The sequence below is a fragment of the Lonchura striata genome, chromosome 1, assembly GCF_050655825.1.
Source record: "Lonchura striata isolate lonStrDom1 chromosome 1, ASM5065582v1, whole genome shotgun sequence".
Taxonomy (NCBI): Eukaryota; Metazoa; Chordata; class Aves; order Passeriformes; family Estrildidae; genus Lonchura; species Lonchura striata.
The window spans coordinates 5398158-5425917 of record NC_140703.1 but is presented as its reverse complement, the minus strand read 5'-3'; the positions used below and the strand labels follow the sequence as shown (position 1 = coordinate 5425917).

Sequence of the window (27760 nt, the reverse complement as noted above, 5' to 3'; positions counted from 1 at the left end):
GTCCGTGTGTCCCCGTGTCTGTGTGTCCCCGTATCCATGTGTCGGTGTGTCCCGGTGTCCCCGTGTCCCTGTATCCCCATGTCCATGTGTCCCCGTGTCCGTGTGTCCCGGTGTCCCCATGTCCCTGTATCCCCATGTCCGTGTGTCCCCGTGTCCGTGTGTCGGTGCGTCCCTGTATCCCCGTGTCCGTGTGTCCCCGTGTCCATGTGTCGGTGCGTCCCTGTATCCCCATGTCCGTCTGTCCCCGTGTCCGTGTGTCCCCGTGTCCATGTGTCGGTGCGTCCCTGTGTCCCTGTATCCCCGTGTCCGTGTGTCCCCGTGTCCCCGTGTCCATGTGTCGGTGTGTCCCTGTATCCCCATGTCTGTGTGTCCCCGTGTCCGTGTGTTGGTGTGTCCCTGTATCCCCATGTCCGTGTGTCCCCGTGTCCGTGTGTCCCCGTATCCATGTGTCGGTGCATCCCTGTGTCCCTGTATCCCTGTATCCCCGTGTCCGTGTGTCCCCGTGTCCGTGTATCCCCGTGTCCGTGTGTCCCTGTATCCCCGTGTCCGTGTGTCCCCGTATCCATGTGTCGGTGCATCCCTGTATCCCCGTGTCCGTGTGTCCCCGTGTCCGTGTATCCCCGTGTCCGTGTCCCCGTGTCGGTGTGTCCCTGTATCCCCGTGTCCGTCTGTTCCCGTGTCCGTGTGTCGGTGTGTCCCCGTGTCCCTGTATCCCCGTGTCCGTGTGTCCCCGTGTCCCTGTATCCCCGTGTCCCTGTATCCCCGTGTCCGTGTGTCCCCGTGTCCGTGTATCCCCGTGTCCGTGTGTCCCCGTATCCATGTGTCGGTGCATCCCTGTGTCCCTGTATCCCTGTATCCCCGTGTCCGTGTGTCCTTGTATCCCTGTATCCCCGTGTCCGTGTGTCCCCGTGTCCGTGTGTCGGTGTGTCCCCGTGTCCCTGTATCCCTGTGTCCCTGTATCCCTGTATCCCCGTGTCCGTGTGTCCCCGTGTCCGTGTGTCGGCGCGCCCCGCTGTCCCCGCGTCCCCCCGCCGCTCATGTGACCGCCGTGACTCGGCGCTCACGTGGCCGCGCGGCGGGGCCGTGCCGAGCCGGGGCCGTGCCGAGCCGGGGCCGTGCCGAGCCGCGCCGAGCCGAGCCGAGCCGCGCCGAGCCGGGCCGCGCTCGCCATGGGCTGCTGCTACAGCAGCGAGGCCGAGGCCTCCGACCAGGTGGGCGCGGCGCGGGGGGACGCTCGGCCCCACTCCCGGGCTTCCCGGTGGCGGGGCAGGCGGCGCGGTTCCCGGCGGGGCTGGGCCCTTCCCCGCTCCCGGCGGTCTCGGAGCGCCGCTCCCGCCGCTCGCGGGGCGCTCGCCCCTCGCGTGTACCGCCCCGCGTCCCGCGGGGCCGCAGGCGGGGCTGGGGTCGTGCCGGCCGCTCCCGCCGCAGGTGTAAGCCCGAGGCCTCAAACGGGAGCGGCGCCGGCTCTTGCTGCTCGGGACAGCTCGGGGGTCGGGACGGAACTGGGGCCGTCACCCGTCCCGCCAAACTTAATCCCGGCTGCGGGGAGAGCACGGCTGTGACAGCCCGTCCCCTTCCACTGGTGTCGTGAGAAAGGCAGAAGGGCCTGGGCGAGAGAATCGCGGCAGCGTTTCCCAGCAGGAAGAAGGGGAGAGGAAGCTTCTGGCCGGGGAGGAGCTGCAGATGCCACTGACTGCGTGTGTGGAGAAGTGGTTGCACTCCCAGCTCACCATGGGTCCCAGGCTGAGCATCCTTTCAGGACAAGACAGACATGGAAGGGCTTGAGCATGTCCAGAGAAGGGAACGGCGCTGGAGGAGGGGCTGGAGCACAAGGAGTGGCTGAAGGAGCTAAGGGGGGCTCAGCCTGCAAGGAGGCTCAGGGATTACCTTCTCACTCTCCACAATTCCCTGACAGGAGGGTGGAGCCAGGTGGGAGCCTGCCTCTGCTTCCAGGGAACAAGCAACAGGACAGGAGGAAAGGGCCTCTGTTCGTGCTGTGGAAGGTTTAGGTTAGATATTTGGGAAAATTTCCCTAGAAGTGTTGTACAGCTGTGACACAGGCTGCCCAAAAGAGTGTTGGAGTCCCCAGACCTGGTGGGATTTAAAAGTGGTGTAGACTTGGCACCTGGGGGCATGGTTGGATGGTGGTCTCGGCAGTGCTGGGAGAACAGTTGGGCTCAGAGGGCTTTTCCAATTTTACTGATTCTGTGATCTTGTTCTCATGGGTGTTTGTGCCCATGATTTCCCTACTGGGCTCTTCTCACAGCCCCTGCAGCACCATTGAGCCAAGCCAGAGGATCAAGGGCTGGGCTGCAGCTCTGCACCTCTTGGAGTGGAGGAACATGCCCTGGGACTCTGGGACTCTCCCACCCCACACAGTCCCTGGGCTTTGGCAGGTGGGATTCACCTGGCTCGGGTGAGCCCCCTGCTATGCCCGGGTGGGCTCTCTGTGGTGCCCAGTCAGGGGTGGGGCCACAGCAGGTCCTCATTAGCTGCAGGGTTTGATGCTGACTGCAGACTCCTGCCTGCAGCATTGGCCACTCCAAATGTGCTGCCTGATTTCAGCCTTTGTGGCTGGGGGGGGGGCTTCATCTGGGAAAAAGCAAAAGAATTGGGCAAGGAGGTGCCTGGGAGAGCTGAGGCTGTTCTGCGTTACACTGGGATGCACAGGAAGCCCTCCTGGCTGGTGAGGAAAGGGTGAGACTTGCCTGATCCTGTGGGGTTAGCGCTGCTGGTGTGGGGAAGCCAGGGCTGATTTTCCTCTGCCTTTCACTCAGGAGGAAGAGACAAAGCGGCTGCTGGAGCCGGCAGCCAGCCCACCCAACAAGGTGCTGAACGGAGCGGAGCAGAGCTACCACAACCTCCCGTCGGCACGCACGGATGAGCAGGCCATGCTGTCCTCCATCCTCGCCAAAACAGCCATGTAAGCCTCGGGCCGTGCCCGTGGGGCAGGCAGCACGCCTCGGGGACAGCGGTAACCCTGGATGTGGCACGCAGCTGGGGCTGCCCGGCTGTGGGCCCCGGGGATCAGCCATCTGTGCTGAGGGGAAGGGAGGAGCTGTGGCAGAGCTCCCCATGTCCCTCTGCCCTCAGACAGCCCTGTCCCTCAGCTTTGGGCCCCACAGGGACACAGAGAGAAGACCCTAGATGTGAGGTAACCCCTCAGCTGCTGGGCTGGCAATAGGGGCAGGGTTTGGATAAGAGTGAGCCCGTGGGGATGCGGAGAGGGTGGCTGGAGAGGCAGCAGCATTGTATCCCCTTCTGAGGAGGCTTTTCCTCAAATGCACCAGGGCAACGTGGGGAGAGGGCTGTGTCCAACCTGGCTGGGAGGGCTTTGGGAGGCTCTTAGGCCCTCTGCCTGACATTGGAGAGCTAGTGGCCACTGGTGTGTGTCAGCATGCAGGGCCACAGCAGCTCTGAGTACTGCTCTGCTGTGGGGTGCACACAATGGGGCTGTGGCAGGGCCCTGGGCAGGAGCCCAGGTCCTCTGTGAGCCTAGGGCTCAGTACCAGGGCTATCAGGACATCTGCAAAGGACACTGTCCTCCCAGTGGTTCCTTTTTCCTCCAGGTGGCTGCATGCCAAGCTCCCCAGAGCCCAGACCAGCCCCCAGCTTCCTGCAGCATCTGCTTGCCTCCCTCTGCCCCAGGGCAGCTGCGGGCAAACAGTCCCTGGCATTCCTTCCTGGTGAACAGCCACTCCAGCCTGGCACACTTGTAGCCAGCTGGCAGCATTAATTGGGCGAGTTTGGCCTTGAGATGTTTGTTTTGGGGTGCTGTTGGGTGCTGGACTTTGTCTGCCCTGGTCAGAGGATGCTCTGAGATGGGGAGGGAACTCAGGGAGAGCAATGGGAGCCACTGTCTCGTGTCTCTGCAGCAACATCATCGATGTGTCGGCAGCGGATTCCCAGGGCATGGAGCAGCACGAGTACATGGACAGAGCCAGGCAGTACAGGTGGGACCTGCACTTCTCCGCTGGGGTGCCTGCAGTCCTTCACAGCTGTGTGTGTCCCTGGGCAGGTCCCAGGGGTTTTGGCCTGGGGGAGTGAACTCAGCGTGTAGAAAGTCTGTCTTATCTCTGAGAGCAGGGTGCAGCCTGCTCAGGGAAGGCTGATGGCAGTGCAGGCAGCAGAGCCCAGGACAAAGGGCTCCTGTGTTCACCCAGCCCTTGGGGCAGATGTTTGGGGGCTGGATGTGATGGCTTCTGCTTGAAAGGTGCCTGTGTGGGAGAGCTGGAAGCTCGCTCATCCTCCTGCTGCGGGGAGTGCAGAGGGCTGGATGCTGGGAGTGCAGCTCTGCTGCTCTCCCTCTCTCCCCCTGGGGGTTCCAGGTGCTTGGGGGTGCAGCACCCATCTTCTGGATGTCCCCACGTCTCGGCAGGGCACTGATGTTCGCTGCTCTCCCCTCGCAGCACACGCCTGGCCATGCTCAGCAACAACCTGACGCACTGGAAGAAGCTGCCCCTGCTGCCATCTCTGACCAACCAACCACACCAAGTGCTCGCCAGCGACCCTGTCCCCTTCGCAGACCTGCAGCAGGTGAGCCGGGCTGGGGTGAGCCCCGAGCCCCTGCGGTGCTCCCCAGAGACACATCCTCGTCCTGGAGGAGCAGTGATGCCCTCCTGCTTGCCCAGAGCTCTGACACAACTTGTTACAGCTGAAGGCAAAGCCTAGGTCAGGTTTAAAGCCTTGTTAGAGGTGGAGGCAAAGCCCAGGACAGGCTTAGGGACTCTTTTGGGCTGGAGGTTAACCTCCTGCAGCAGTTTCTTTGGGATAACGGGGAGTTTCAGCAGCCACCAGTGACACAGCCATGTCTTCGTGCCTGCAGGTGTCCCGGATAGCTGCCTATGCCTTCAGTGCGCTCTCACAGATCCGTGTCGACGCCAAAGAAGAACTGGTTGTACAGTTTGGCATCCCCTGAACCTGCCCCCACCACTGCTGCTTCAGCGCTTTGGGTTGTTTTTGGTTTATTTCCTGATTGTTTTTTTTCCTCTTTATATCCCTTCCCTCCCCATGCTGCTGCCACAGAACTTGGACAGATATCCTGTTTCCTACTAAATGCCAAGGCGCACATCATTGGCACATTGAGCCCACCTACATTGCTTGAGGCTTTCTCCTCCTCGTGGGTGGGTAGGTGGGTGTGCGTGGGGAGCAGGCTGTGTCAGCTGGACGCTGCCTTGCACAGGGACAAGCACAAAGGGAACAGCTGCTGCAAGGAGGCCCTGGTGTGGGTCAGCACCACGTGCCAGGTTACCAGGACGGGTGGGCTGGAGCCAGGCAGATGTGATGCTCTGCATGGGGCCTGGTGGCTCCAACACCATCCCTTCTCCTTTCTACATGTTTAGACCTTTGTTTTGGCTGTTTGGTTTTTGGTTTTGTTGGGTTTTTTTAATTATTATTTTTTGCCACAGTCAATAAAGCCACGTTCATCCAGTGCCTGTCTCCACTGTTCTCTGCTGGACACAGAATGGACATGGTGGGGGAGCCATACCCTGGTGTATGGTGCACATCTGTCTGACCCCTGTCCATCATGTGCCACAGGGCCAAGAGGACGAGGGGACAGGGAATGTATGATGACCCACCTTTAAGGGGAAGGAGGCACCTGAGATTCCTAAATGCTCGTGGTCCAAAGGAATGTCAAAAGTCAGGGCTGGCAAATAATCAGAAAGTTTTATTAGTAAATTACACACTTGGCATGGAAATTGCAGGGTACCTTTTTTTATGGGTAGGTTTCCCCAGCCTGAAGACGGAGTTCTCATTTTCTATGCAAATTAGTTATCATGCACAGTCTGTTCTTTCAGGTCTTCCTGGAAATGGGTCAGAGGGGTTTAGGGGTCTTTGGTCACCTTAATCCTACCCATAGTCCGTGCCCACTTCCTGCCACTCATTCCTATGCTGTACTGTCTTGTGCTTATCAGCAGGAACTAGAACAAGGATGTTTTTCCTACAACAAGGATGTTTTTCCAGTGCTGCTCTATCTCACCTTGCCTCTCTTCTTTAGCCATACCTTGTTATGGCGTGTTAAGATCAGCAGGCCTTGTTTATTACCAACAGTCCTTGCTAGACGCCACAACCATCCAGTTATCTATGTTTGAGACATACACATTAGCTCTCCTATGTTCTGGGAATAGAATTTTCAGTGAGATTTATTTTGGACTGTGGTTTATGGGGTCATTAGAGAGTGGGCTTCAGTATGCATTATTAGCCCTTTATAATTGAGAACTCAAAGGGTCTCACTTTGGATTGCTGTCTAGAAGGTTGCAAGAGAGTGGGCTTTAGTCATAGTAGTTTTCCATCTTGGCCACAATTTAATTTGGTTGAAGGTTCAACAACAAAAATACTGTTCCACATTGGTTGTTACTCAGGCAAGAAAAAGAAGTTTCCAAGTCTGTTCATTAAAAAACAGATGCTCGATAAACATCTGTTACTTCCTTGGAACAGATTATATCCAATAAGCTCAAGAGGGGCTTAGTCTGGGTGCTCTTTGTGAAGGCCAAAGCCTAACAAGCATTTCTCAGGTCTTGGTGGGGCCTGAGCAGTGGTGGGGACATTCGCCACCACAATCCAGTTCGTGACTAAACCTCTGTGGGCCTCTACAGGGTGAAATAGGGCTGTGGCCACGGGGACAAGCACAGGACCCCCCAAGTGAGACGAGGCCCCGGTAGCAGGTCAGGACAGGTTTGGGGGCTGATGAGGACCCCTGCCTAGCTGGCACTGCAGGGCAGAGTGGGGTGTCTGTGTGTGACACACCGCCAGAGTCCCCCACGTGTCCCCTGACACACTGTGGCCTTCCAGTACTCCGTGTGGCCCCGCACAACCCCCTCCACGTGTCACACAACCTCCCCTCATGTGTCCTCACCTCCCACTGCGGGCTTCAGACCCACATCCCCCACACCCCCGTGGTCCCACCTGTCTTACTGTTACCTTTCACGAGTGGCCCCAAGCAGCCCTGTAACCCACTCCCGACACCAGGGCTTCCGTCGCTTGGACTGTTGCATCTTGCATGTGTCCCCCAAGTAGCCCGCGAGGGTCCCGGTGGCCGGCAGAGCGCTGTCCCCCGCAGCCCAGCGCGAGTGCGGGACCCCGCGGTCCGCCCGCCGTGTGCCGCCCCCCGCCCGCCGGTGCCCAATGGGCAGCAGCGGGGGCGGGCGCTGCCGTTCGAATAAGAGCGGCCGCGGCACGGGCCCCGGCAGCTTCCAGAGCACCGCCAATATTGCTGGAGCCCCCAGGGCATCGTCAGTACTGCTGGAGCCTCCAGAGCATCGTCAGTACTGCTGGAGCCTCCAGAGCATCGTCAGTACTGCTGGAGCCTCCAGAGCATCGTCCGTACTGCTGGAGCCCCGGCGACGCCGGAGACGGACCAAATTCGCAGCCACGGTCACGGTACGGGGAAAGCTGAGGTCAATCGCCGGGCGGGCCCCGGTGGTTGCTCGGCGGGGGTGAATTCAGGGCCGCAGAGCGAGGCTGTGCCAGAGGCGGGCAAAGCGCGGAACCCTCGGGCGAGCGGGGCACGTCTGTGGCACAGCCTCCGTCTCGGGCCAAGCTCGGCGGCGTCCCCGTCCCTAAAGGCATTCGGCGACCGCGTTCCTCGCAAGTTCCTCTGCTGCCCCCAGCACCGGTTCCGAAGAGCCTTCTCCTTGTGCCCTTCCTGGGCCGTGCTCGGGGCAGCCCCATCCCGCGGCCCTGAGCCTCCGCAGGCAGCCCAGGCACTGCGGCGATGACTTCCGAGAGTCTCCGGAACAGCAGCGTCCCTTCCTCGCCCGACTCCTCCCTCGTCTAGCTGGTGGCCCGTGGGGTCCGGTTCCCGTCGAATCCGCGCCCGCGGGGGTGTGTGCGTATCGGGGGGAGTTTTCCAGGGGTCAGCTGGGATGTGAGTCCGGCCAGGTTAGAGGGAGACGCAGCATCGGGGGCCATTCTCTGCCGAGCCGCGGCTTTCCCGAGCCGCGCTGGGGCCGGGAGCGGGTCAGAGCCGGCCGCAGCGGCACAGCTCTCCGCCGCTGGCCGGGGCAGGGTGGCGGCAGCGAGCGCGGCCGGGGTCGGGCGCTCCCCCTCCGCACGGCGCGGCGCCGGAGGTTTCGGTGCCGTGCGCCTTTAACGAGCGCGGCCCGGCGCGGTGACGTGGGGTGGCGCAGGGCCAGGAAGGGGAACCGCCGCCTGCCAGCCCCGCCGAGAGAAGCTCAACAACTTTTCTTTTGTGCGTGGCCGCTGGCTCCCCGGCCCTTCCTGGCCTGCCAGCGCTCATGGCGGATTAACCCCAGCGCGCCGACGACGGCCGCGCGGCCCCGGTAAGGCCCCAACAAAGACTTTCTGCCTCTTCCTCGTTTTGTTTTCCACGGGGCTGGGGGGGAGCGAGGCGGGGGCGGCGAAGCTCAGCTCGCCCAGCTCCGCCGCCTCGCCGCAGCGTGCGGCTCCCGGCCCGGCGCCTCGGAGCCCCGAGGTGCGGGTCCGGCCGCGTCGGGCTCGCCAACATCCGGGCGCTCGGGTCGGCGGCTGCTCTCCCCCGCCGCCCGCGCCGGCTGCGGGCCCGTCCGTGCCGGGGGCTGCCGTGGGTCGCTCACTCTGCCCGGGTGCTCCCCGCAGCCGGACCCCGGCCTGGGACGGCCCGCGGGCGCGTCCCCCGGAGCGCTGGCACGTCGGGAGCTCCGGAGCGCGGGCTTGCGTAACGCCGTGTTGTGACCGGAGCGGCGCGGGGGAAGGGGGGAAGGACAATGCCGCCGCCGCCGCCGCCGCCTCCGGGGCTCGTTCCCCGGTCCCCGCCGCCCCCCTGCAGCTGCTCTCCTCGGGGATGCGGCTGGGAGGCGCTCACGGCCGCTGGCGGGCTCCCCGACCGCTTCCCGCCTGCCATCGCCAATGGCGCGTCCTCACCGAGGGTCATGGCGTTGTCTCAGATGCTCAGGGTGGCCAGTGTCACCAGGGACAAGCCAGGCTGTGACCGCGGCAGGAGCGGGTAGCCCTGCCCGCTGTGCAGATCTCACACCAGGAACCAGTGTGTTTGCAGGCTGGTTCTGGTAAAACCCAGCTCGACGCTGGTGGGACACAGTTTTTTCCGAGGGTCTGCATCCAGTGCTGCTCGAGTGCTGTGCCCTGTGCCTTTGGGTAGATTTTTAGGGAGAAGTTTTGTCTGTGCCACCGAGGGGAGGGACAGTAGTTGTTGAGTGACCCAGCCATGACACAGGGAGCTGGATTTTAGCCAGATTGGAGGGAGGACCTGTCCTGCTGAGGATCCCAGCTTCCCAGCTGGACCGACAGCAGTGGGAGCTCTGTACTCCCTAAAGCCACCGTGGCTGGTTGGCTGTGCTGTGCTGAGCAGCTGCAGATCCCGAGCAGTGTTCAGGTGCAATACCGGGTGAGGAGCTCCCTCCTCATCTAGGCGACTTTTTGGCTCCCAGCAGTTCCCTCCCCTGGAAGACTACCAGGGGACAGCCAGCGTGGAGGCAAAGGTCGCTGTGAAGGGGACCTGGCAGTGATCCCAGATCCTGTCAGGGCAGCTCATCCCTGCTCCCACCCAATGCAGTGATGCCCAGAGAGCTCCCTGTACCTCAGCAGGTGGTTTTTTCACTGGTAGCTGTGGGAAGTGGAGCTGGCAGTGCTTCAATGGCTCGGCCACTGCCTTGCTGGGCAAGAAATGTTAGTGACACTTGGAGGTGAGAGGGAGGGAAGAAGGCACAGCAGGAGAATGAGGAGCCCGAGCAGCAGTTTTCCACTGACCCCATGTCAGGATCCTAATCTGTGGGAGTAGACCTGGCTGCTGCTCAGCATTGCTTCCCACTCTGTGCCTGTGGGGAAGCAGGAGGATGCTGGCTGCTCCTGCACAGCTGGGATGTCCCAGATGCAGGGACACATCCTCCCTTGGTGGGTACAAATGCCTGATGCTGGGTGAAAGTAATTTAGTAACATAATTACTCTACCTTTTTTATTCCCCTCCCCCCACCCCTCTGTTGGTGTTTTTAGGTCTGGACAGGGACCTGATAGGCTGGCCACAATGTCTCTTCACGGTGCAAGAGTTGCTGCTCTCCTTGCTTGGGTAAGTCCCCCCTCCCCTGCATGCTGCTGCCAGCCCTGGCAGCTTTGAGGCTCGATGCTGAGGCTTGTCACAGGAGGGATTGTGGCTGGGGCAGGTCCTAGGGTAGTCCAGTTCCTGCCATTCCTGGGCAGGTGGGTGTTTGCAGGAGAAGCCTTGCTCACCCTTCCTGTTGAGCAACCAGAAATGCTGGAATGGCTTGGTCTGGTCATGGAAACAGCCTGGGAGATGGAGCTGAGCCTGAAGCAGGTAGCAGCTGTACTGTAAAGGGGTTGTTGGATCTGTCTCACAAAGCACTGCTGTGTCCAAGTGAAAACTCACAGAATAGTTTGGGTTAGAAGAGGCTTTTAAGCTCATTTAACTGGAATGCCCTGCCATGGTCAGGGAGACCTCCCACTAGACCAGCTTGCTCCAAACAACATCCAACCGAGCCTTGAACACTTCCAGGGATAGGGCAGCCACGGCTTTTATGGACAACCCTTACATGGAAGAATTTCTTCCCAATATCCCATCTAACCCCGTCTCTGTTAGTGGGAAGCCATTCCCTCTTGTCCTGTCACTCCAGGCCTTTGTCCAAAGTCCCTTTCCAGCTCTTTTGAAGTTCCTTTAGGCACTGGCAGGAACTCTAAGGTCTCCCTGGAGCTTTCTCTTCTTCAGGCTGAACACCCTCAGGTCTCTCAGCCTCTCCAGGGAAGAGGGGTCCAGCAGTGTGATAAATGGGACTTGTGCCAGACTCTCAGGTGTGGGGCTGTGGGAATCATGTTCATCTGTTCCCTGGGAAGGAGTGGTTTAAAGGGGTAGATTTACTTTCACCCCCAGACCAGTCTTGCTGTCCCCTGCCAGGACTTGAGTGGCACTGCATAGTTTTGTCTTGGTTTCTGCCTTCTGACTGTCCCACCCCATTTCTAGGTGAACAGCACAAAGGTTTGTCCTGATCCTCTCAATGATCTGTCCCAGCTCCAGGACTGTAGCGTCTTCATCAGAATTATCCACAAAATGTAAGTATGGGGAGCTGTGTACACATTTCAAACCACACAGCTGGGTCTGCACTGTCCCTGGAGCCATGGCCTCAGCCCCCAGGAGCTAAGGGGCTCCTGTCTTGGGCAGGGTGGGAGTGGGGGTCTTGGGGTATTTACTCCTCCTTGGCATATGAGATGCTGGGATCTCCATCTCCTCTGTGCCATTGCTCTGCCTGCAGAGCTGTTGGGTCCCACAGAGCTGCCCAGGAACTGCTTTGGTCAGAGTTCCTGTAATTTGAGACTTGTTGTCACATCTGGCACTTAATATCTGGGTTTGCTCCTGGCATTGAAGAAAAGACCTGAGTGCTGCTGCCAGTGGCACAGGGGTTCCTGCAGCTACACAGGTGATTATTCATTTCTGTTGATGTCCCTCTGGTGAGGGAACAGCCCAGCAAGTTTTCCTGAGTGGCATCCTTGGGATCCTGAGGAAGCCTTGTATCTGGAAAGCAGTGTAAAGAAGGACAGTTTCTGCCTCATGAAGTGCTTCTGTTACCAGGGGATGTCAGGCTGCTGCTGAGTAGAGTGTGGTCAGGATGGAGCCTGTGTGCTCTGTCCTGGGACCTGAGGTGGCTGGGCAGGGGTGGGAGGAGTCCCTCCTTCAGGAATTGTGTTTGTTCCCTGGGATCAAGGGGCAACTAACATTTACAGGCCATTATGGGCATCAGAGGTGGGACGAAGCCTGGTGGTTAAGGAGCTGACAAAACACATTGAGAGGGTGTGAGGCTGCCATGCATTGCTTTCAAACCCTTCCGGAGGGAGGCTCACTGGGAGCCTGTCAGCTATAATTACCTCCTGTGCAGGGCAAGGAGAGCCTGCCTGGAGCAGGGATCTGCCTGCAGTGGGTGGGGAGGAAGGAGCTGCACCGCAGATATATTTAGTCAGACCTGGTTAATCTCCTGGGTCTGTGCTCCAGCTCGGATTAGTGGGATCCTGGTGGCGTGTGCTCTCTAAAGAGGCCTGGCCATGGCTTGATGCAGTGGGGTGGCAGCAGGGCAGCTGCCACAGCAGCTGGCTGATCTGAGGAGCTCCCGGTGGCACGAGGGGAAGTCTGTGAGGAGGAGCAAATCCTCGTGGCAGCCCCTGTCCCAGGCCAGGTTCCTGGTTTTGGCACTTTGGGAGTAAGTGACAGTACTGAAACAGTGCTGGTCAAGCATGATTGGTGTGGTTTTTGGGCATGCCATTTCTGAGCTGCACTTGGGTTCAATGACCCTTGTGGGTCCTTTCCAACTCAGGATATTCCATGAACTGGTGGCTGCTCAGGAGGAGTGTAGTCACAAATAAGAGCAAGAGGAAGCTTTGGCCTCCCCAAAATCCAGCAAGAAAAGCCCCAGGGTCCACGCATGGACTGCCCCTGTGGTACTTCCTGGCCAGAGGGGCCACCACAAGCTCCCTGTGCTATGCTGGATGGGCTGGCAGGCAGAATAGGAAGCAGTGCAGGGGGGTGTTGGCAGCCCAGCTCCAGCTGCTCTCCCAGCAGGGAGATGCCAGGGTATTCCTGTTGGTTCTGGCTCTGCTGGCCCTGGTGTGGGGGCAGAAGGAAGAGCAGTGCCCCAGAGCCAGCCCCTGGCTCAGCAAACCCTGCTGCACAAAACGCAGTGTTGGTCTAATCCCTGCAGAAGGAGTTAATACAAACCTTGCACTCTTCCAGCCACAGGAGCAAGGAGGGGGAGTCTGTGCTGGAGCAGCCGCTGCCAGAGAGGATCTCCTTCATCCATGGTTTCCTAAAGAGTAAGACCCTCAACTGGTGCTGGGGAAAGTGACTGCCCCTGCTCGGTGCCCCTGACCTCTGAGGGAGTCTGGTCTGCTGTCTGCAGCTTCCCCCTTCACAAAGTGACCCCCTCACCCCACATCAACAGCTTTGCGAGGTGCCAGCAGCTTTCCTGCAGCAGCCTGTGGAAGGGGAAACTTCCAGATGGAAATCCTTGTCAGAGCCTGGGTTCAGAGCAAAGGAGGTCCTGGGTGTGAAGGGCAGGGTGCCAGTGGCTGCTCTGGTGATGCTGCCTTGGAGCAGTTTTCCTAGTTGGGTACCTGGAGTCAAGCTCTTCAAATCCCAGTTGAAAACCTTTACCCAAGCAGAAATCCTGTGAGGGGAAATGGGAAGTATCTCACATTCTTTTCTCAGCCTTTCCTTGTGGGAAGACACCACATCCCACCTCATATCCCACCCAGAGATGGAGCTCTTTGTGCTGATGTTGAAGGGGAGATGCCAAGGTGGGGAGGTTGGGATTTAGGGTGGAATTCCAGGGAGGGGAATCAAAGTCGGTCAGAGTAAATGGCCAAGGCTGACCACTGGGATAACAGCTCTGGAGCCCATCCTGCCTCCTGTCCCTTCTCCTTGGGGATGCATTACAAGTGCCCTCCTGGCCATGACTGTCACCTCAGGGGAGGCAGTGTGCCCAGTGGCTCCTGTATGACTGAATTCTGCTTCACGTACAGAGCACTGCCGGCACAAATTGGCTGCAGAAAACCTTGTCTCTGCACAGAAACTCCTGGATGGAGAGGAGCTGGAGCTGGCCAAGGTAACTGTGTGGCATGTTTTAGTCCCTGATGGTACCAATGTGCTTGTGACTTGCCTGGGGTTAGTCATGCTTTTCCTGCCTTGCCCAGGTGGCCGTGCTGCTCCTGTATCACACCTCCATGAGTTCCAAGAACTCTGGGGACTGGAATGAATTTGACTACAAGACCCAGGTAATCCCTTTGGGCTTCCTCCTCTGGATCTGGGGTGCAGAGGAAACAGCAGTTCCTTTGGGGGAAGGTGCTCTGAGACTTGCCCTCCTGGGTCTTGTTGAAAGATGGTGTGCAGTGGGCACTGTGGTGCTCACTGGTGGGCAAGTGTGGGCAGGCAGGTAGCTGCCCACCGCCCCACGCCTGCTGTGGTGCTGCTTGTGACCTGCAGCAGAGCCCCTAACTCTGCAGTTCCTCCAACACAGGTTGAACTGGCATCAATTGTCAAATTTGTGCTGGATAATGAGGAGTGCCTAAATGAGAACTTGGAGCCATTTCTGCAGAGGAAAGGTAAGTGCTGGGCCCTGGCTTTTCCTCCTATTGGTGCTGCTGTAGCTGCCCAGCTGTAAAGGCAGCTGTACAACCCAGACGCGCTCAGCTACAAAACAGTCCCCTGTAAACTCCAAGAATATGGCTACCTTAGACCTGCTGGCTCTTCCTACTCAGCAGTACCTCAGCCTTTCCGTGGAGGAAAGGAGCAGGTGGGGTGCTGACAGTCTTGTGGGAGCAGAGTTGATGGGAGAGGCCTGTGTAGCAGGAGGGATGGGGATGTAGGGCAGGTTTATGGCTTTCTCCGTTGGCTCCCTCAGCTCTATCCCTACTGGAATTTGTGGTTCTCGTGCCCCTGAGATTTCAGCTGCTCAGCCTTTTAGATATTAAAGATCACAGCCTTCATCTCCCTTTTTATTTTCAGCAGAGCTGTCCTTGTCCAGTGTGTTCAGCAGCAGCAGCTCTGAGGAACATTCCCCAGTGTACTCTCTCCCGCACAAGCGAGAGGTGCGTTTCCTGGAGCTGCAGAGGATCGCCTCCTTCCCCAGCACCAAGTATGTGCCCTGCCTCCGGCCTGCCACGGGAAATGAGGGAAGGGAGGAGTGGGTAGGGTGGCTTTTGGGAGCTGCAGATGGAGCCAGGCTGCACACTGACTCCCCGGAATGCCTTGTTGCTGTCCTGCTGCACATTGCTTGGGCATGATGTGGGGATGGATGATGGAGGTGAGCTTGGGCTCTAGCTCCTTTTAGAATTATGGAGTCATTCAGGTTGGAAAAGCCCTCTGAGACCATCGAGTCCAACTGTGCCCTTGGTACTGCCAAGGCCACCAGTAAACCATGTCTCCAAGTGGAGGCATTTTTCCATATTTGCCCCTGGAGGCCTCCAACGAAAGACCAGCTTTTATATTACCTCCTTTATTGAAATTGTTTTGTATGTGTGTTGTTTTGTCCTAGATTTTTAAGGCAGCAGTTCCTTGGGGATCCAGGCAGGAGAACCTGCCCCAGAGATGGGGGTAGCAGAGTGAGTCTGGCTGCGTGGGGCCTGTGCTGGCTCAGGATAATCCAGATTGTGTGTGTCTCCTTGCAGCCTGCCCAGTATTCCATCTTCGCCCATGGGGGACATCATGCAGACCCCCCAGTTTCAGCTGCGGCGGCTGAAGGAGCAGCTGGCTTTTGAGAGAAAGAAACAGGAAGAGCTGGAGGTGGAGGTGGCGGAGAATCACAGGCTCATCATGGAGAAGGGTCAGTCCAGGATGTCCTGGGGTGCAGGGAGGGGTCTGTGGGGCAGAGATTTCCTCTTGTTTCTCTGACTTTTCTGTTGTGACCCCATCACAGCTTGGCTCATGCATGGTCCATCCTGCCATGCCACAAGTGAGACTCCAGGTTCCTTCTTCCATCTTGTATTCCCTTATATATCCTGGGCAACAAAAGCCGTGACTGAAGCAACAGCTATGCTGAGCAGCAGCACTTGTAGCCTTGCTCTTTGATCTCCTGCTGCAGAGGGTTTCCATGCAGAAATGCTGTTGTGGGGCTTCAGGTGACATGAAAAGTTGGTAACGGGCCCTTTCTTGCCCCCTTCCCCAGATGCTCAGATCACTACGATGCAGCAGCGGATTGATCACTTGGTAAAGCTCAATGAGAAGCAAGCAGAAGACCAACTGGAGCCCAAAGAAATGGAGGAGTTGAGGGAGAAGAATGAGAGGTAACTCTTCAAGAACATCCACTCCTTCCTCCTAGGTGGGACCTCGTCACTCCCACATCCCCAGATTCTATGTTGTCTGTCTCTTCCCTAGCAGTGCATGAAACAGGGGAGAAAGTAAACCTCGTTCTTGTTCCTCTGCTGCTGGGGAGAAGACAGCAGACACAGAATCAAAAAAGGGCCTGGGTTGGAATGTGCCTGCCATGGGCAGGGACACCTTCCAGTACACCAGTTTGCTCCAAGCCCCATCCTACCTGGCCTTGAATACTTCCAGGGATGGGACAGCCACAGCTTCTGTAGACAACCTGTGCCAGGGCCTCACCACCCTCTCAAGGAAGAATTTCTGCCCAATAGCTGATCTAACCCTGTCCTCTGTCAGTGGGAGACCATTCTCTATTGTCCTGTCGCTCCAGATTCTTGTCCAAAGTCCTTCTCCGGCTGTCTTGGAGCCCCTTTAGGTGCTGGAAAGTGCTCTGAGGTGTCCCTGGAGCCTTCTCAACTCCAGGCTGAACATCCCCAGGTCTCCCAGTCTGTCTCCAGAGCAGAGGGGCTCCAGCAGGCCTTGGAGAATCTCCTCTGGACTTGCCCCAGCAGCTCCACATCCTTGTGATACTGGGGACCCCAGAGCGGGAGGCTGCTCTGCAGGTGGGGTCCCACCAGAGAGGAGTAGAATCCCCTCCTCCCTTGTTGCCCACACTGTGGGATCAGCCCATGACACAGCTGTGCTACCATCACACTGCCTCCCCTCAGGGCAGTTATGCTCTGCAGCCCATTTTTATTGCAGTGGACATGGATCCAGTCCCAAACCATGCAGCCTGTTCTAACAACTCTTAACCCAAACTCTGCAAGGGAGCAGCTATTCCTGTTATGTGAAAAAAGTGTGCTGCCCTTATGGGTCTCACCTGCCCTGGAAAAGGTGAAGCTTTCAGGATGATCCCACTGGAAATAGGCTGGGCCTATTTCCTAGGCCTTCAGTTTGATCCCATGTACTGGACTTCATCACACACTTGAAATCACTTGTCAAACTTCATCCTGGCCTTTGCTCTGTCCTTGTGCTATTGTTTACTCAGGAAGTCTGCTCAACCTCCACTGAAAGTGCCATGTCTTTTTTTGTCCTTTCCTCACTTACTTCCCTTTGCAGGGGAGTGGCTGGAGTCCCACAGTGGCCTCTGCTCTGAGTTTGGAGCAGTATGGCTTCTGCAAAGCACAAACATTGCTTATCTCTAGTCTGCTTTGCCACCTGTTGGGACCCAGTTTTAGAGCTGGGTTGATGGAAGAATCACAGCAAAGCATGGAATCCCTTGGTACCTTTAGTTTCTGTGGCAATATCCAGCAGCACCGATCCCTGGTGATATCCTTGCCTGCTGCCAGCACGCACCACCTCCTTAACCACCTCCTTTCCTGCAGCCTGGTGGGGCGCCTGCATGAGGCCTTCAGGCAGTGCCACAACCTAAAGACTGAAAAATCCCAGATGGACCGAAAAATCAACCAGCTCTCGGAGGAGAATGGGGATCTTTCCTTCAAGGTATGGGGTGCAGTGTCCTTTCCATGTCCCCACAGCCCAGTTAGTTGTGATGAAACCCAGGGGGGTGGATTTGATGGCAGTGCCAGATGCTGGGATGTTTATGGTTCTGCTAATGTGATCTTTGATCCAGTGACCAAGCCTGCTTTAGGCTCTGGATCCTGATCCAAATAGGAACTCTGGTGGGGGAATTGGGGCTGAGTGGAGCTGCCTGCATGTGGTGAACACCCAGAACCCAGCTCGTATGTGCTGCAGCTCTTGGGAATGGGGAGTAGGCAGAGCCCTGAACAGCAAAGGCACACTCTGCCTCTCTTCTGGACTCAGTGGATTTTCACTTGGCAGCTGCGGGAGATCGCCAGCAATATGGTCCAACTACAACGAGCCCTGAATGAGCTCTTGGAGGAACACACCACTGCCATGGGACAGTCGCAGGAAAAGCAGCAACAGCTGGAGAAGGAGTTGCAGGCAGCCCTGCAGGACAAGGTCAGGGGGCCTGGGGAGTGGTGGGTGCATCCCCTGTAGCTCCCCCATAGCCCCCCCACCAGCTGGGGGACATGCCAACTGCAAGCAGGGTGCAGCAGCCAGGAGCCTCCTGCCCATTTGTGCAGCACACAGGGAGAAGCTGTGTAACTGTTAGCTCCTGTGGGAAGCCTCTCCCTGGTGGGACTGGCTGCTGTCGTTGCAGTGGGGAGAGACAAAGCTGCTGGAAAAGCATGGTGTCAGTACTGGGTGGGTGACTGTGCCTCTCCTTGGTTAGCTGGCTCTTCTGTCTTGCACCATGCTCAGTGCCATTTCTGTCCCCAGAAATACTCAGAAGAGAAAATCGAGATTCTACAGGGGAAGATTTCTGTGCTGGAGGACCAGTTGGCCAAGCTGGAGGAGTGCAGCACCCAGCAGAAGGGAGAAGTCATGGGGGACATTTTGAAGGTACATTGGGGCTCCTGCAGCAAGGGCTTTGAATGGTAAACTACTCCAGTTGGAGAGAGCAGCAGGTGCCAGGAGATGCATGGCAAAGCCATGTAGGGCAGAGCCGCTCTCTGCTGCTGGATAAGGGGATGTGGGGCTGAGCTGTCTCTGGGAGAGCTCCTTTTGGGCTGAATTTGCAAATACTGCTGCCAGGGAGCTGGCAAGGGGTTGATGACACACCAGTGTTTTGGGTACTGCTGAGCAGCACTATCTCTCTGTCTCAGTCAGACCCAATACAGTCTCCCTGCTTTTCTCTTTGCCAGCTGGAGGAGCTGAAGAAGGAAGTGTCCAGCCTCACGGCCAAAGGACTGCAGCTGGAGGAGCAGAATAAGCAGCTGGACAGCCTTGTCACCAGCCTCCAGAGCTCCCTCTCTGAGAGCCACCAGGCCCGAGAGAAACTCAAGCAAGACCTGCAGGCACAGGCTGCTGAGAGCCAGGCTGAACAGCTGGCTGCCCTCAGTGTCCAGCATGAGCAGACCCTGCGGGAAAGGGACTCTGTCGTGCAGCAGCTCCAGCAGGCCAACGCATCCCTGAGCAGCCAGCTACAGGCCATGGATGAGGAGAAGACAGCACTGAGCCACAAGGTCGGTGAACTGGAAGCCCAGATCCTGGAGCTGGATGCCCAGCGACAGCAGGGAGTGGCAGCAGAGGCCCTGAAAGCACAGCTGCAGGAGCTGGAGGGCAGGCTAAAGGAGAGCCAGCAGAGGCTGGCTGAGAAGGAGAAGCTGGCCCGGGAGAACAGCCGCCTGCAGGAGCAGCTGCTGTTCCTGGAGGAATCCCTGCGGAACACTGAGGGAATATTGGAGGACGAGAAGAGAAGAGCAACTGAGTGCCTGGAGGGCAACCTTGCCAGGATTGCTGAGCTGGAGGCAGAGAGACAGCAGCTGGTTCAGGGCAGGGAGCAAGCTCTGCGGGAGCAGGGTGAGGAGCTGGCCGCACGCCAGGTGATAGAGGAGAGCCAGGAGCAGTCCATGGGAGCCTCTTCTGCTGCCCAAGGGGAGGACAAAGAGTACAGGCAGCTGAAGGAGGAAATACAGGTGCTGAGCCAGGAGCACAGCCGGACTTGTCAGCAGCTGCAGGCTGAGCAGGAGAAGGTGGCTGCGCTGGAGGCCCAGGCAGAACGGCTGGCTGGCCTCCAGGCTGACTTGTCCAGGACTCAGTCATGGGCAAAGGAGAAGGAGAACGAGGAGAAGAAGCTGAGGGCCGAGATTTCATCGCTGCAGGAGAAGATGGCTGTGGCAGAGCAAACAGCAGCCCAGCGTGTGGCCAAGCTGGAGGCGGATGCCCAGAGAGCTGCTGAGGCACTGGAGGGAGTCTCCCAGCAGCTGTCCCAGGAGAAGCTCAAATCCAAGGAGTTGGAAGGCACCATGGATAAACTGCGGATTGCAGAGAAGGAGCTGGTGTCCCTCCGCTCTGCCGTGCAGGAGAAGGAGAGCTGGAAGGAACAAGTGTCCCAGTGTGTCCAGGAGATGGAGAGGAAGAACAGCCTGATCAGCAGCCTGGAGCATGAGGTCTCCATCCTCCATCACCAGGTGGAGGAAGGGGAAGGGGAGAGCAAGGAGCTAAAACGCCTCATCCTGGCTGAGTCAGAGAAGAGCAAGAAGCTGGAGGAGAGGCTGCGGGTGCTGCAGACAGAGATGGCCACCGCAGCCTCCCGTGCAGCTGAGAGGTGCTCATTGATGAAGGTAGAGGTGCAGCGGTGCCAGGAAGAGATTGAGAAACAGCAGATGACCATTGAGGCCCTGAAAAGGGACCGCCATTGCCAGAGTAAGCGGGAAGATGAGCTGCGGCAGGAGGCAAAGGTCTGCCAGGACAAGTGCCTACAGAAGGAGCAGCTCCTGGCTGCTTTGCAGCAGGAGCTCGACAGCGCTCGGGCCGAGCATGCCTCCCTGGAAAGCCAGCACCACCAGGACCTGGAGCAGAGAGCAAAAGCTGTGTCCACGCTGCAAGCTGAGCTAGCGCAGGCCAAGCTGAAGGTGGCTGAGGTGCCGTCACTGCGGGAGCAGTTGGCGGAAAAGGAGCGGGCCGTGCAGCGGCTGCAGGCTGACGCAGCAGAGGCAGGGGCACAGCTGGCAGGGCTGCAACAGGCCAACGCTCGGCTAGCCGAGGAACTCAGGAAGAGCCACAGCCAAGGGCAGCGGCAGCTCGAGGTGGAACTGGGCCAGGCCAGGGAGCGGCACCTGCAGGAGCTGGAGCAGCTGCGGGCAGCATCGGAGAAGCTGGTGGCCAGCAGCAGGCAGGAGGCTAAGGAGGCAGCACAGAAGCTGGAGGACCTGAGTAAGGAATATGAGAGCAGCAAAGCAGCAGCCTCAGAAGAGAGGAAGAAACTCCTGGAAGAGAAGCAGAGACTGACAACTCAGGTAGGGGTTCCACTCCCAGCAGGAGGGATGTGGATGGGGGACCCCTCCCAGAAAAGGGGTGTGTTCAGCTTTCTGTATACCCCTAAACCCACGTCCTGCTCAGCACAAGGACTAGGGGTGTGGGACACATTTCTAGGTGTAAAAGGGACTGTCACATTGACATGCTGCTGGAGTGTTTCCTGAAAAGGGCAGCAATGCTGGGGGATGATCTGGAGCACCAGTCTGATGAGCAGCAGCTAAGGGAGTTGGGGGGCGGGGCTAAGCCTGGAGAAAAGGAGGCTAGGGGGAAACAGTCTCTCCCCTGAAAGGGTGAAACAGCTCCCTGAAAAGAGGGTGCAGCCAGATGGGGGTCTCCCAGGTAACTTGTTCTCCCAGTTAGCAAGTGGCATGACAATAGGAAATAGTTTCAAATTGTGCCTGGGGAGGCTTAGGTTGGATATTAGGAAAATATCCCTTCCCTGAAAGGGTTGTCCAGCCAAGTCACAGTCTGCCCAAGGCAGTGGTAGAGTCCTTATCCCTGGAGGGATTTAACAGACATGTGGACATGGATTAGTGGTAGTCTTGGCAATGCACTCAATCTCAGAGGGCTTTTCCAACACAAATGACTCCATGATTCTATGAAAAACAGCCTATGCCTCACCTCTGCCTTTTGTGCTTGCAGGTGGAGCAGTTGGAGATAATCCAGAAGGACCAAACTAAGCAGGTAACACACACCAAGATCTGGCTGATCAGTGACAGTGCACAGCCCTCCTTGATTGTGACTTCTTGCTGAAGCCACCCTCTCCTCTTGTGAACTGTTCACAGTATGGACCCAGCCATGGAGCACATGGCTCCAAGTCCCTGGGCACCTTCACCTCCAGTGGGTAGCAATTAGGGTCCCATCCTGCTACCTGCTCCTTTACATTGATGCCTGCAACTTGGCATGGCAGCACATGCAGCAAGTGGCTGCCAGGAGCATCCAGGGCTCCTCAGTGTAGGACTGTCAGTGCTGTGATGGCTTCTCCCCCCACCTTTAATCAAGACACAGCTCTTGGTACAACTGGTAGGAACAGCTGCACTCAGTATGGTCCAGATGTGGCTAGAGCAGCATTGATCTCGGATGTGATAGGAGTTAGCACTTGGGAAACAATGCTGGGAAAGCCACATTTCCCTGTCCAGTCCCAGTCAGAGCAGCCCAGGACTCTGCAGAGGCCTTGTGGCTTTGACCAGGGGGCTCCTCAAGCATCCCCTGGAGCAGGGAGACCATGGCCAGGCCAGAAGTTGCAGCAGCCAGCTACCTGTGTCAAGAGTGCTGGATTACTTCTGGCACTCCAGGTTGCAAGCTCTGGGGCACTGGGAACTTAACACAGGCTTTGCTTCCAGCACATGGCTGCTCCTTATGCTTGTGTAGTTCCAACCAGTCTTGCTGTAAGGATTAACATGGGGTGACTGTCACCTTGCCATGTCCTGGGATCTTCCTTGGTGGTGTGTGGTGCTGCATGGTTGCCCTGTGGCAGGAAATTTCTTCATTGTGCCTTAGAGCTGGCTAGAGAGGAGGGGCTGTGCTTGCCCACAGGAAGATTTTAGTTTTGTGCCTGGTGCAGATCTCACCAAGCCATGTTCTTTCTTCCAGGTGGAGGAGCTGAATAAAAAGCTGACTCAGCATGAGAAGGCCACCAGAACCCAGCAGCAGAGAGTTAAAGTAAAGAGGGACTAAAAACCTGGGGGCTGACCCCTGCAGCTGTTGGTGCTGCTAGGGGGCTCACCTGGGTTGCCTCTAAGCCAGTCTCTTCCCTACCCACAGGCACTTGAAGGGGAGCTGCAGGCAGCAGTCACCAGCCATCAGGAGAAGGTGGCAGAGCTGCAGGTGCAGCTCACCCAGAAGGAGCAGGCAGCTGAGCACTACAAAGGGCAGGTATGCTGGGAGCTAGTATGGCCCTGCTGTCCTTGACACTGCTGAGAAGGTGGACATGATCCTTCTGCTTTATATCCTAGATGGAGAAGGCAAAAAGTCATTATGATGCCAAGAAGCAGCAGAACCAGGAGCTATCAGAGAAGCTGAAGGCCATGGAGCACCTGCAGAAAGAGAACACAGAGCTTCAGAGCAAATCGGAGAGACTGGCCAAGGAGCTACAGCAGAACATCCTGCAGGCCAAGGAGTCTGAGATGAGCTGCAAGAATCTTACCAGTCAGATCCACAGCCTGGAAGCTCAGGTAAGTATAGCATAGATGAGCTTCAACCTCCTTGTCTTTGTTTTCATCACCACCTCACTTGGAGGACAGATCCATGCATTCCTCCCTGCTTCCCGTTCCAGGTGGAGGTTGCCAAACGACAGGTGCAGGAACTCAGCAAGATGACTGCCACAGTAAAGGGACAGGAGACTTCCTGCCAGAGTGTGGCTGACCAGAGCACTGACAGCCTTGATGAGACAGAGCTGCTCAGCTCTCCCAGGTACCAGATCAATCTGCTTCCAGCACCCCAAAAATCCACTGTTCCTGCTGGCCTGGTAAGCCTGCTGGTGCTACCCTCATCCTCTGTCTCTGCAGGAAGGCTACCAGCTCTCAGTTGGGAGTCTCAGTGTTGCCATCAGACAGTGAAGACTCACTGCTGTCTCAGCAGCTGCCCCAGAGACTGGAGAGTCTCTGCTTTACTCCCATCCTCTCTGAGACGCGCGCCAACTTCCCGGGTGACTTCTCGCTCGACTCGGGGCGCAAGACCCGTTCCGCCCACCGCCGCACGACCATCAACATCACCATGACAGATGTGAGCAGGGGGCCCTGCTGGGGAATGCAGGGATCAGGAGCAGCACTGTAGAGGGACCCAGCATTCTGGGAATTGAAAAGCTGAACATGTCAATATGCACTGGCAGCCTAAAGTCCAGCCATGTCCTCAGCTTATCCCCAGCACCGTAGGAAGCAGTGCAATGTGGGGATTCTGCCCCTCTGCTCCACTCTGGTGAGATGCCACCTGCAGAGCTGCTTCCAGCTCTGGGACCTGCAACATCAGAATGACATGGAGTTGCTGGAGTGAGGACAGAGGAGGTCACAGAAGCTCTCCCTAGGGCTGAAGTTCCTCTGCTCTGGAGAGAGACAGAGAGTGGGGGGGGTGTTCAGCCTGGAGAAGAAGGTTCCAGAGAGACCTTAGAGCATCTGCCAGTGTCTAAAGAGGCTCCAAGAGACCTGGAGAGGGACTTTGGACAGGGGCCTGGAGCGACAGGACAAGGGGGAGTGGCTTCCCATTGACAGAGGGCAGGGTTAAATGAGATATTGGGAAGAAATTCTTCCTGTGAGGGTGGCAAGGGCCCTAGCACAGGTTGCCCAGAGAAGCTGTGACTGCCTTATACCTGGAAGTGTTCAAGGCCAGGTTGGATGCAGCTTAGAGCAACCTGGTGTCCCCAGACAAGGGAAGCGGGAATGGAAGGAGATGAGCTTTAAGTTCCATTCAACCAAAACCCATCTGTGGATTTTTCTCTCCCAGAAACAGGCAAAGTCTGACGAACTGGTCTGCATCAAGAACATCCCATTGGCTCAGTCCACAAAAACGTCTTCCCCTGCTAAGGGCCGTCTCCGCTCAGGTGCCTCCACTCGTTCCCTCACCAGCCTCCCCTCCCAGGAAACTCTTGCAAAGCTGGAAGCCTCTTCCCCAGAGAAGACCCCTGGCAAGTCAGCACTGTTGGGCCTCCCTGGGTACCGGCCAGTCACCCGTAGCTCCCTGCGCTTGCAGCAGACCAGCAGCTCCAGCCTCGGTGTGTGTGGGCAGGGTAGGCACTGCTGGTTGCGTGGTTCTGCCCTGGCTTGGGGGAGTCAGGTCTTACATGGAACCCCCTCTCATCCTTCCTTGCTTTGGATTTAGGCCGGAGCACCATGAAGCTGGGCACATGCCAGGATGAGCCGGAGCAGCTGGACGACTGGAACCGCATTGCAGAGCTGCAGCGGCGGAACCAGGCCCGCCCCCCTCACCTGAAGACCAGCTACCCCCTAGAGAGCATGGTAAGGGGCGAGAGGGAGAGGTTAGGCAGCCCTTTGTCCATAACTGGGGTTTGGGAGGGTGTCTGGGAACGGACAGTGCCCCTCGGCAAACATCCCCACATCTCCTCCCCAGCCCTCCACTTCCTTGGGAGCCATCACAGATGAGGATGTGAAGATGGGGGACCCAGAAGAGACGCTGCGACGTGGCAGCATGCAGGCCTCCCAGATCATCGCCACCAGCAGCCAGGCCAGCAGCATCACTACCCGGCAGCAGAGGAAGCGCCTCTCGGAGGAGACCCACCAGGGCCCTGACACCCCCCCGGTGAGCTCAGCCCAGTTCCCCATCACAGCACCCTGCTGGGAACAAGAGGCATTCCAGGTTTTGAGGGAGCTTCTGTGGCCCTGTGGATAACATCCCCATTCGCCACATGTTCCCACTGTTCCCAGCATCCAGTGCTATACCTAGTACTGGTGGTGCTCCCAGTGCTGGCAGGGAGGCCATTCCAGAGGCGAAGGGCTGAGCCTTCTGCCTTCCCTGGGCACTGCTACCCTCAATTACATCCCCTCCCTGTGCCCCCTCAGTGCCCTCATTGCTGCCAGCCCCACAGCAGGCTGAGCCCTAGATGGCAGTACTAGCTGGTCCCCTGTTTTCCAGTCAAAGAAGCCAACCAGCTGCTTCCCACGGCCACAGACCACCCAGGACCGCAGTGAGCAGAGTGGTTCCCAGGTCAGTCAACACAGCGAGCAGCCTGCCCCAGCCACGCAAGTAAGCTTCAGAGGGAAAAAGAGGGATCAGGAGGGATCCCTCTGTCTTGTCCCACCCTGAGCTGATGGTCCTGCCCCTTTTTTACAGGCTCAGAGGCACCAGTCGATGGCGTTCAGCATCCTCAACACCCCCAGGGAGCTGGGGAGGCGCCTGCTGCGCCGGGCAGTCGCCCAGAGGAGCACTCCCACATCCTCCAGCGGCACGCGCCGTTCATCCCGCATCGCCACCGCCAAGTCCCCAAAGGGCAGGGTAGGTACTGCCTGACCCCCAGGGCACACTTCTGGGCTTATGCTCACCCCAGTGCCCCCAGGCCCTGCCTTGGGTTCATACAGGCCGTGGGGGAAAGGGGGACAGTCCCTGCTGTCTCTGGGGTGCTATGGCAACGGCAGGTCCCTGCATGAGGCTCGGCCATGTTCGTGGTCCCTAACCTCCCGTCTTCGCTCTGTCCTTTCCAGGTCAGTCGCCAGTTGCGCAAGGACAAGCGATCCTGATCCAGAATCCAGTCCCTGGCTCTGCCCTGGCCCCCCACCTGCACTCCCTCACCTCCTCCTGTCCCCCCAGGGCCCAGGAGCACTGAGGGTGAACAGGTGGGGCCACCCACAGACTGCCTTGCATATCCCACTGACAACTGTGGGCGTGCCCTGGGCATGGCAAGGCCCCCTTGCCCTTCCTGTACCCACTGTCACCCTAAACCCTTCTGGGACCGAAGGCAAGGGGATGCACAGAGGTTGAGGGCTAGAAACACACAGGGGTGCAGGGGCTGGCACCAGGCTGCAGCTGGAGGGACTGAGCTCTCCCCAGGGATATCCTGCAGCCCCAGTTACAGGGACAGAGGTGAAACTTAGCATCCCTAGGGCCACAACCCTTGCTCCCTGTGTGTGGGACCCCCCCCGCCCCCACCTGCCCAGTCCTGTTTCTACTTGTAAATAAAGTGTATTTTTCACCTGATCTGAGGGGTCTTGGCTTCCTTCTCCTACAGTTCCATGCACTGGAACCCTTATCAGGGCTTGAGGGGAGGAAAAGCATGACCTCCTCCCTGCCCTATCACTGAACTATGCAGGGTGTCCTGAGGCAGGATGCTCACCCAGGGAACTTGCTGTACTACCAAGCAGTCATAGTGCAGATTTCTGTCTTCTTTTTCTCCTTTAACTTACTCTTTTCCAGTAGCAACCCCTGCCATTACAGTGCTTCAAACCCCACCAAACCTGGCTATAGGGCTGGAAGCACCTTCTCCATCCTGACACCAGCCTTGCCACAAATGTCTGGGGGCTGCAGTGTCTCTGCCCCTTGTAGTACTGCACGTTCAACCCTCAAGGTGGTGACAGAGGTTTTGTCCCCATCTCTGCTGTCCTGCTGCAGGCACTGAGGTGAGGACGGGGCCCCTGGTATCTCCCTGCAGTTGCTGCCATGCTGGTTCCTGCATGGGAATGGGGAACAGGAAAGTATCAATGTCAGTGTAGCCAATGGGACTGGCTCTCTCTAGTCACAGCTCCACACTCAGCTGCCTGCTGTGATCCTTGGGGCAGCCAAGCCAGGGCTGTATGCTATCCTCACTCAGCAGGTTCTCTGCCAGGTCCTTGGGGTCCTGCACACACAGCAGGGACACAGCATCATGTACCAACCCCTCCCCTCCAGTCTAGCTTGTTCTGGACATAGGAAGAAGCACGGAATTCTCTGTAACCTACAGGAACGACATCCCACTTTGAGAGAGTAAGAATTACATGAATAATTTCTCTTCAGCTTAACAAGGAGAGGTAGTACTGCACCCTGTTGTGCCTTGACCCACCTCTTCTGAGACCCTAGCAGCTCAGAGGGATCACCTCCGCATGCAGCCCCCCAGAGGAAATCCCCAGGTACCTGGGAGGAGAAGGACACTACATAGCTGATTTTAACCAGAAGCATTCAGGATCTTTTGGAGACAACACTCTGCCAGAGTGTAACTTCTCTTTGGATGCCTCCGGTGCCTGGTGGGGAGAGAGGAGAATCTGATGACCTTGGGCATCTCCTGGCTTTGGAACCATTCAGCCCCCCAGCCCCATCTCACCACCTCGGTGCCTCCCAAACCTGCCCCACCCATCAGGTTACCGTCCCAGCAGTAACCCCCATATCTGACTCACAATCCCCCAGCTCACCCCACAACGCCCACATTTCTGCCCCCCAGGTACCACCCCCATCCAGCCCTCCAGTGCCCTCAAATCCTTATCTGCAACTCCCTTCAGCCCTACGGCCCGTGCTCCCAGACCCGCAAACGCCTCAGAGCTGTAGTCGCTCCCCACTTTCCCAGCCCTATTAAAACCCTGGCTCCGCCCCACAGCCTCTCCACGCCATTCGCCAACCCAGTGCTTCACCCCACAGCTCCAGCTCACGCCCCAACCGCACCGCTCCCGAACCGCCCGACCCCCTCACCGCTCCCTCACCGCCCGCCCCGCCGCTCCCGGCTCGGCCGCGGGGCCCGACGGGACTCGCGGG

General features: G+C 58.0%; 2 protein-coding genes and 1 long non-coding RNA gene across 19 annotated transcripts in view; 2 read left to right on the top strand and 1 right to left on the bottom strand.

The window, feature by feature from the left end:
- The first annotated feature begins 1064 nt into the window (after nt 1–1064).
- On the top strand, nt 1065–5431 carry LAMTOR1 (late endosomal/lysosomal adaptor, MAPK and MTOR activator 1). Its single transcript, XM_077790937.2, has 5 exons — nt 1065–1211; nt 2778–2923; nt 3876–3953; nt 4410–4536; nt 4826–5431. The coding sequence occupies exons 1-5, from the start codon at nt 1170–1172 to the stop codon at nt 4916–4918; spliced, it is 486 nt and encodes a 161-aa protein (XP_077647063.1). The 5' UTR covers nt 1065–1169; the 3' UTR covers nt 4919–5431.
- Nucleotides 5432–5648: 217 nt separating this feature from the next.
- The window catches only part of LOC110473097 (uncharacterized), a 22586-nt gene continuing 474 nt past the window's right edge, over nt 5649–27760 (bottom strand). Inside the window, exon 2 of the long non-coding RNA XR_014956988.1 lies at nt 5649–27255. This is a non-coding gene — a long non-coding RNA (uncharacterized LOC110473097). The remainder of the gene's footprint in view (nt 27256–27760) is intronic.
- NUMA1 (nuclear mitotic apparatus protein 1) lies at nt 7163–26239 on the top strand. 17 transcript variants are annotated; one of them, XM_085583597.1, is made up of 26 exons: nt 7163–7380; nt 9949–10021; nt 10928–11016; nt 12686–12765; nt 13474–13556; nt 13645–13725; nt 13968–14052; nt 14456–14585; nt 15118–15272; nt 15615–15732; nt 17137–17254; nt 17594–17734; nt 18056–18178; nt 18481–20577; nt 21239–21280; nt 22190–22258; nt 22361–22471; nt 22552–22770; nt 22872–23008; nt 23104–23320; nt 24035–24302; nt 24410–24546; nt 24659–24847; nt 25181–25252; nt 25379–25540; nt 25747–26239. In XM_085583597.1, exons 2-26 carry the CDS (start codon nt 9980–9982, stop codon nt 25780–25782), a joined length of 5001 nt encoding a protein of 1666 aa, XP_085439723.1. In that variant the 5' UTR covers nt 7163–7380; nt 9949–9979; the 3' UTR covers nt 25783–26239. The 17 variants fall into 17 exon arrangements, with proteins under 17 accessions (XP_085439723.1, XP_085439509.1, XP_085439573.1 ...); XM_085583383.1 differs by having other exon boundaries at nt 25181–25291; XM_085583447.1 differs by having other exon boundaries at nt 24035–24317.

Excerpts from the sequence above, each read along its gene's own strand:
- LAMTOR1 (XM_077790937.2), top strand. The coding sequence starts at position 1,170 with ATGGGCTGCTGCTACAGCAGCGAGGCCGAGGCCTCCGACCAG. Across the intron at positions 2,924-3,875 it reads ATCCTCGCCAAAACAGCCAT|CAACATCATCGATGTGTCGG; the intron begins GTAAGCCTCGGG and ends GTGTCTCTGCAG. Across the intron at positions 3,954-4,409 it reads GACAGAGCCAGGCAGTACAG|CACACGCCTGGCCATGCTCA; the intron begins GTGGGACCTGCA and ends CTCCCCTCGCAG.
- NUMA1 (XM_021535357.4), top strand. The coding sequence starts at position 9,980 with ATGTCTCTTCACGGTGCAAGAGTTGCTGCTCTCCTTGCTTGG. Across the intron at positions 17,255-17,593 it reads ATGGGGATCTTTCCTTCAAG|CTGCGGGAGATCGCCAGCAA; the intron begins GTATGGGGTGCA and ends TTCACTTGGCAG. Across the intron at positions 24,547-24,658 it reads GCTACCCCCTAGAGAGCATG|CCCTCCACTTCCTTGGGAGC; the intron begins GTAAGGGGCGAG and ends TCTCCTCCCCAG.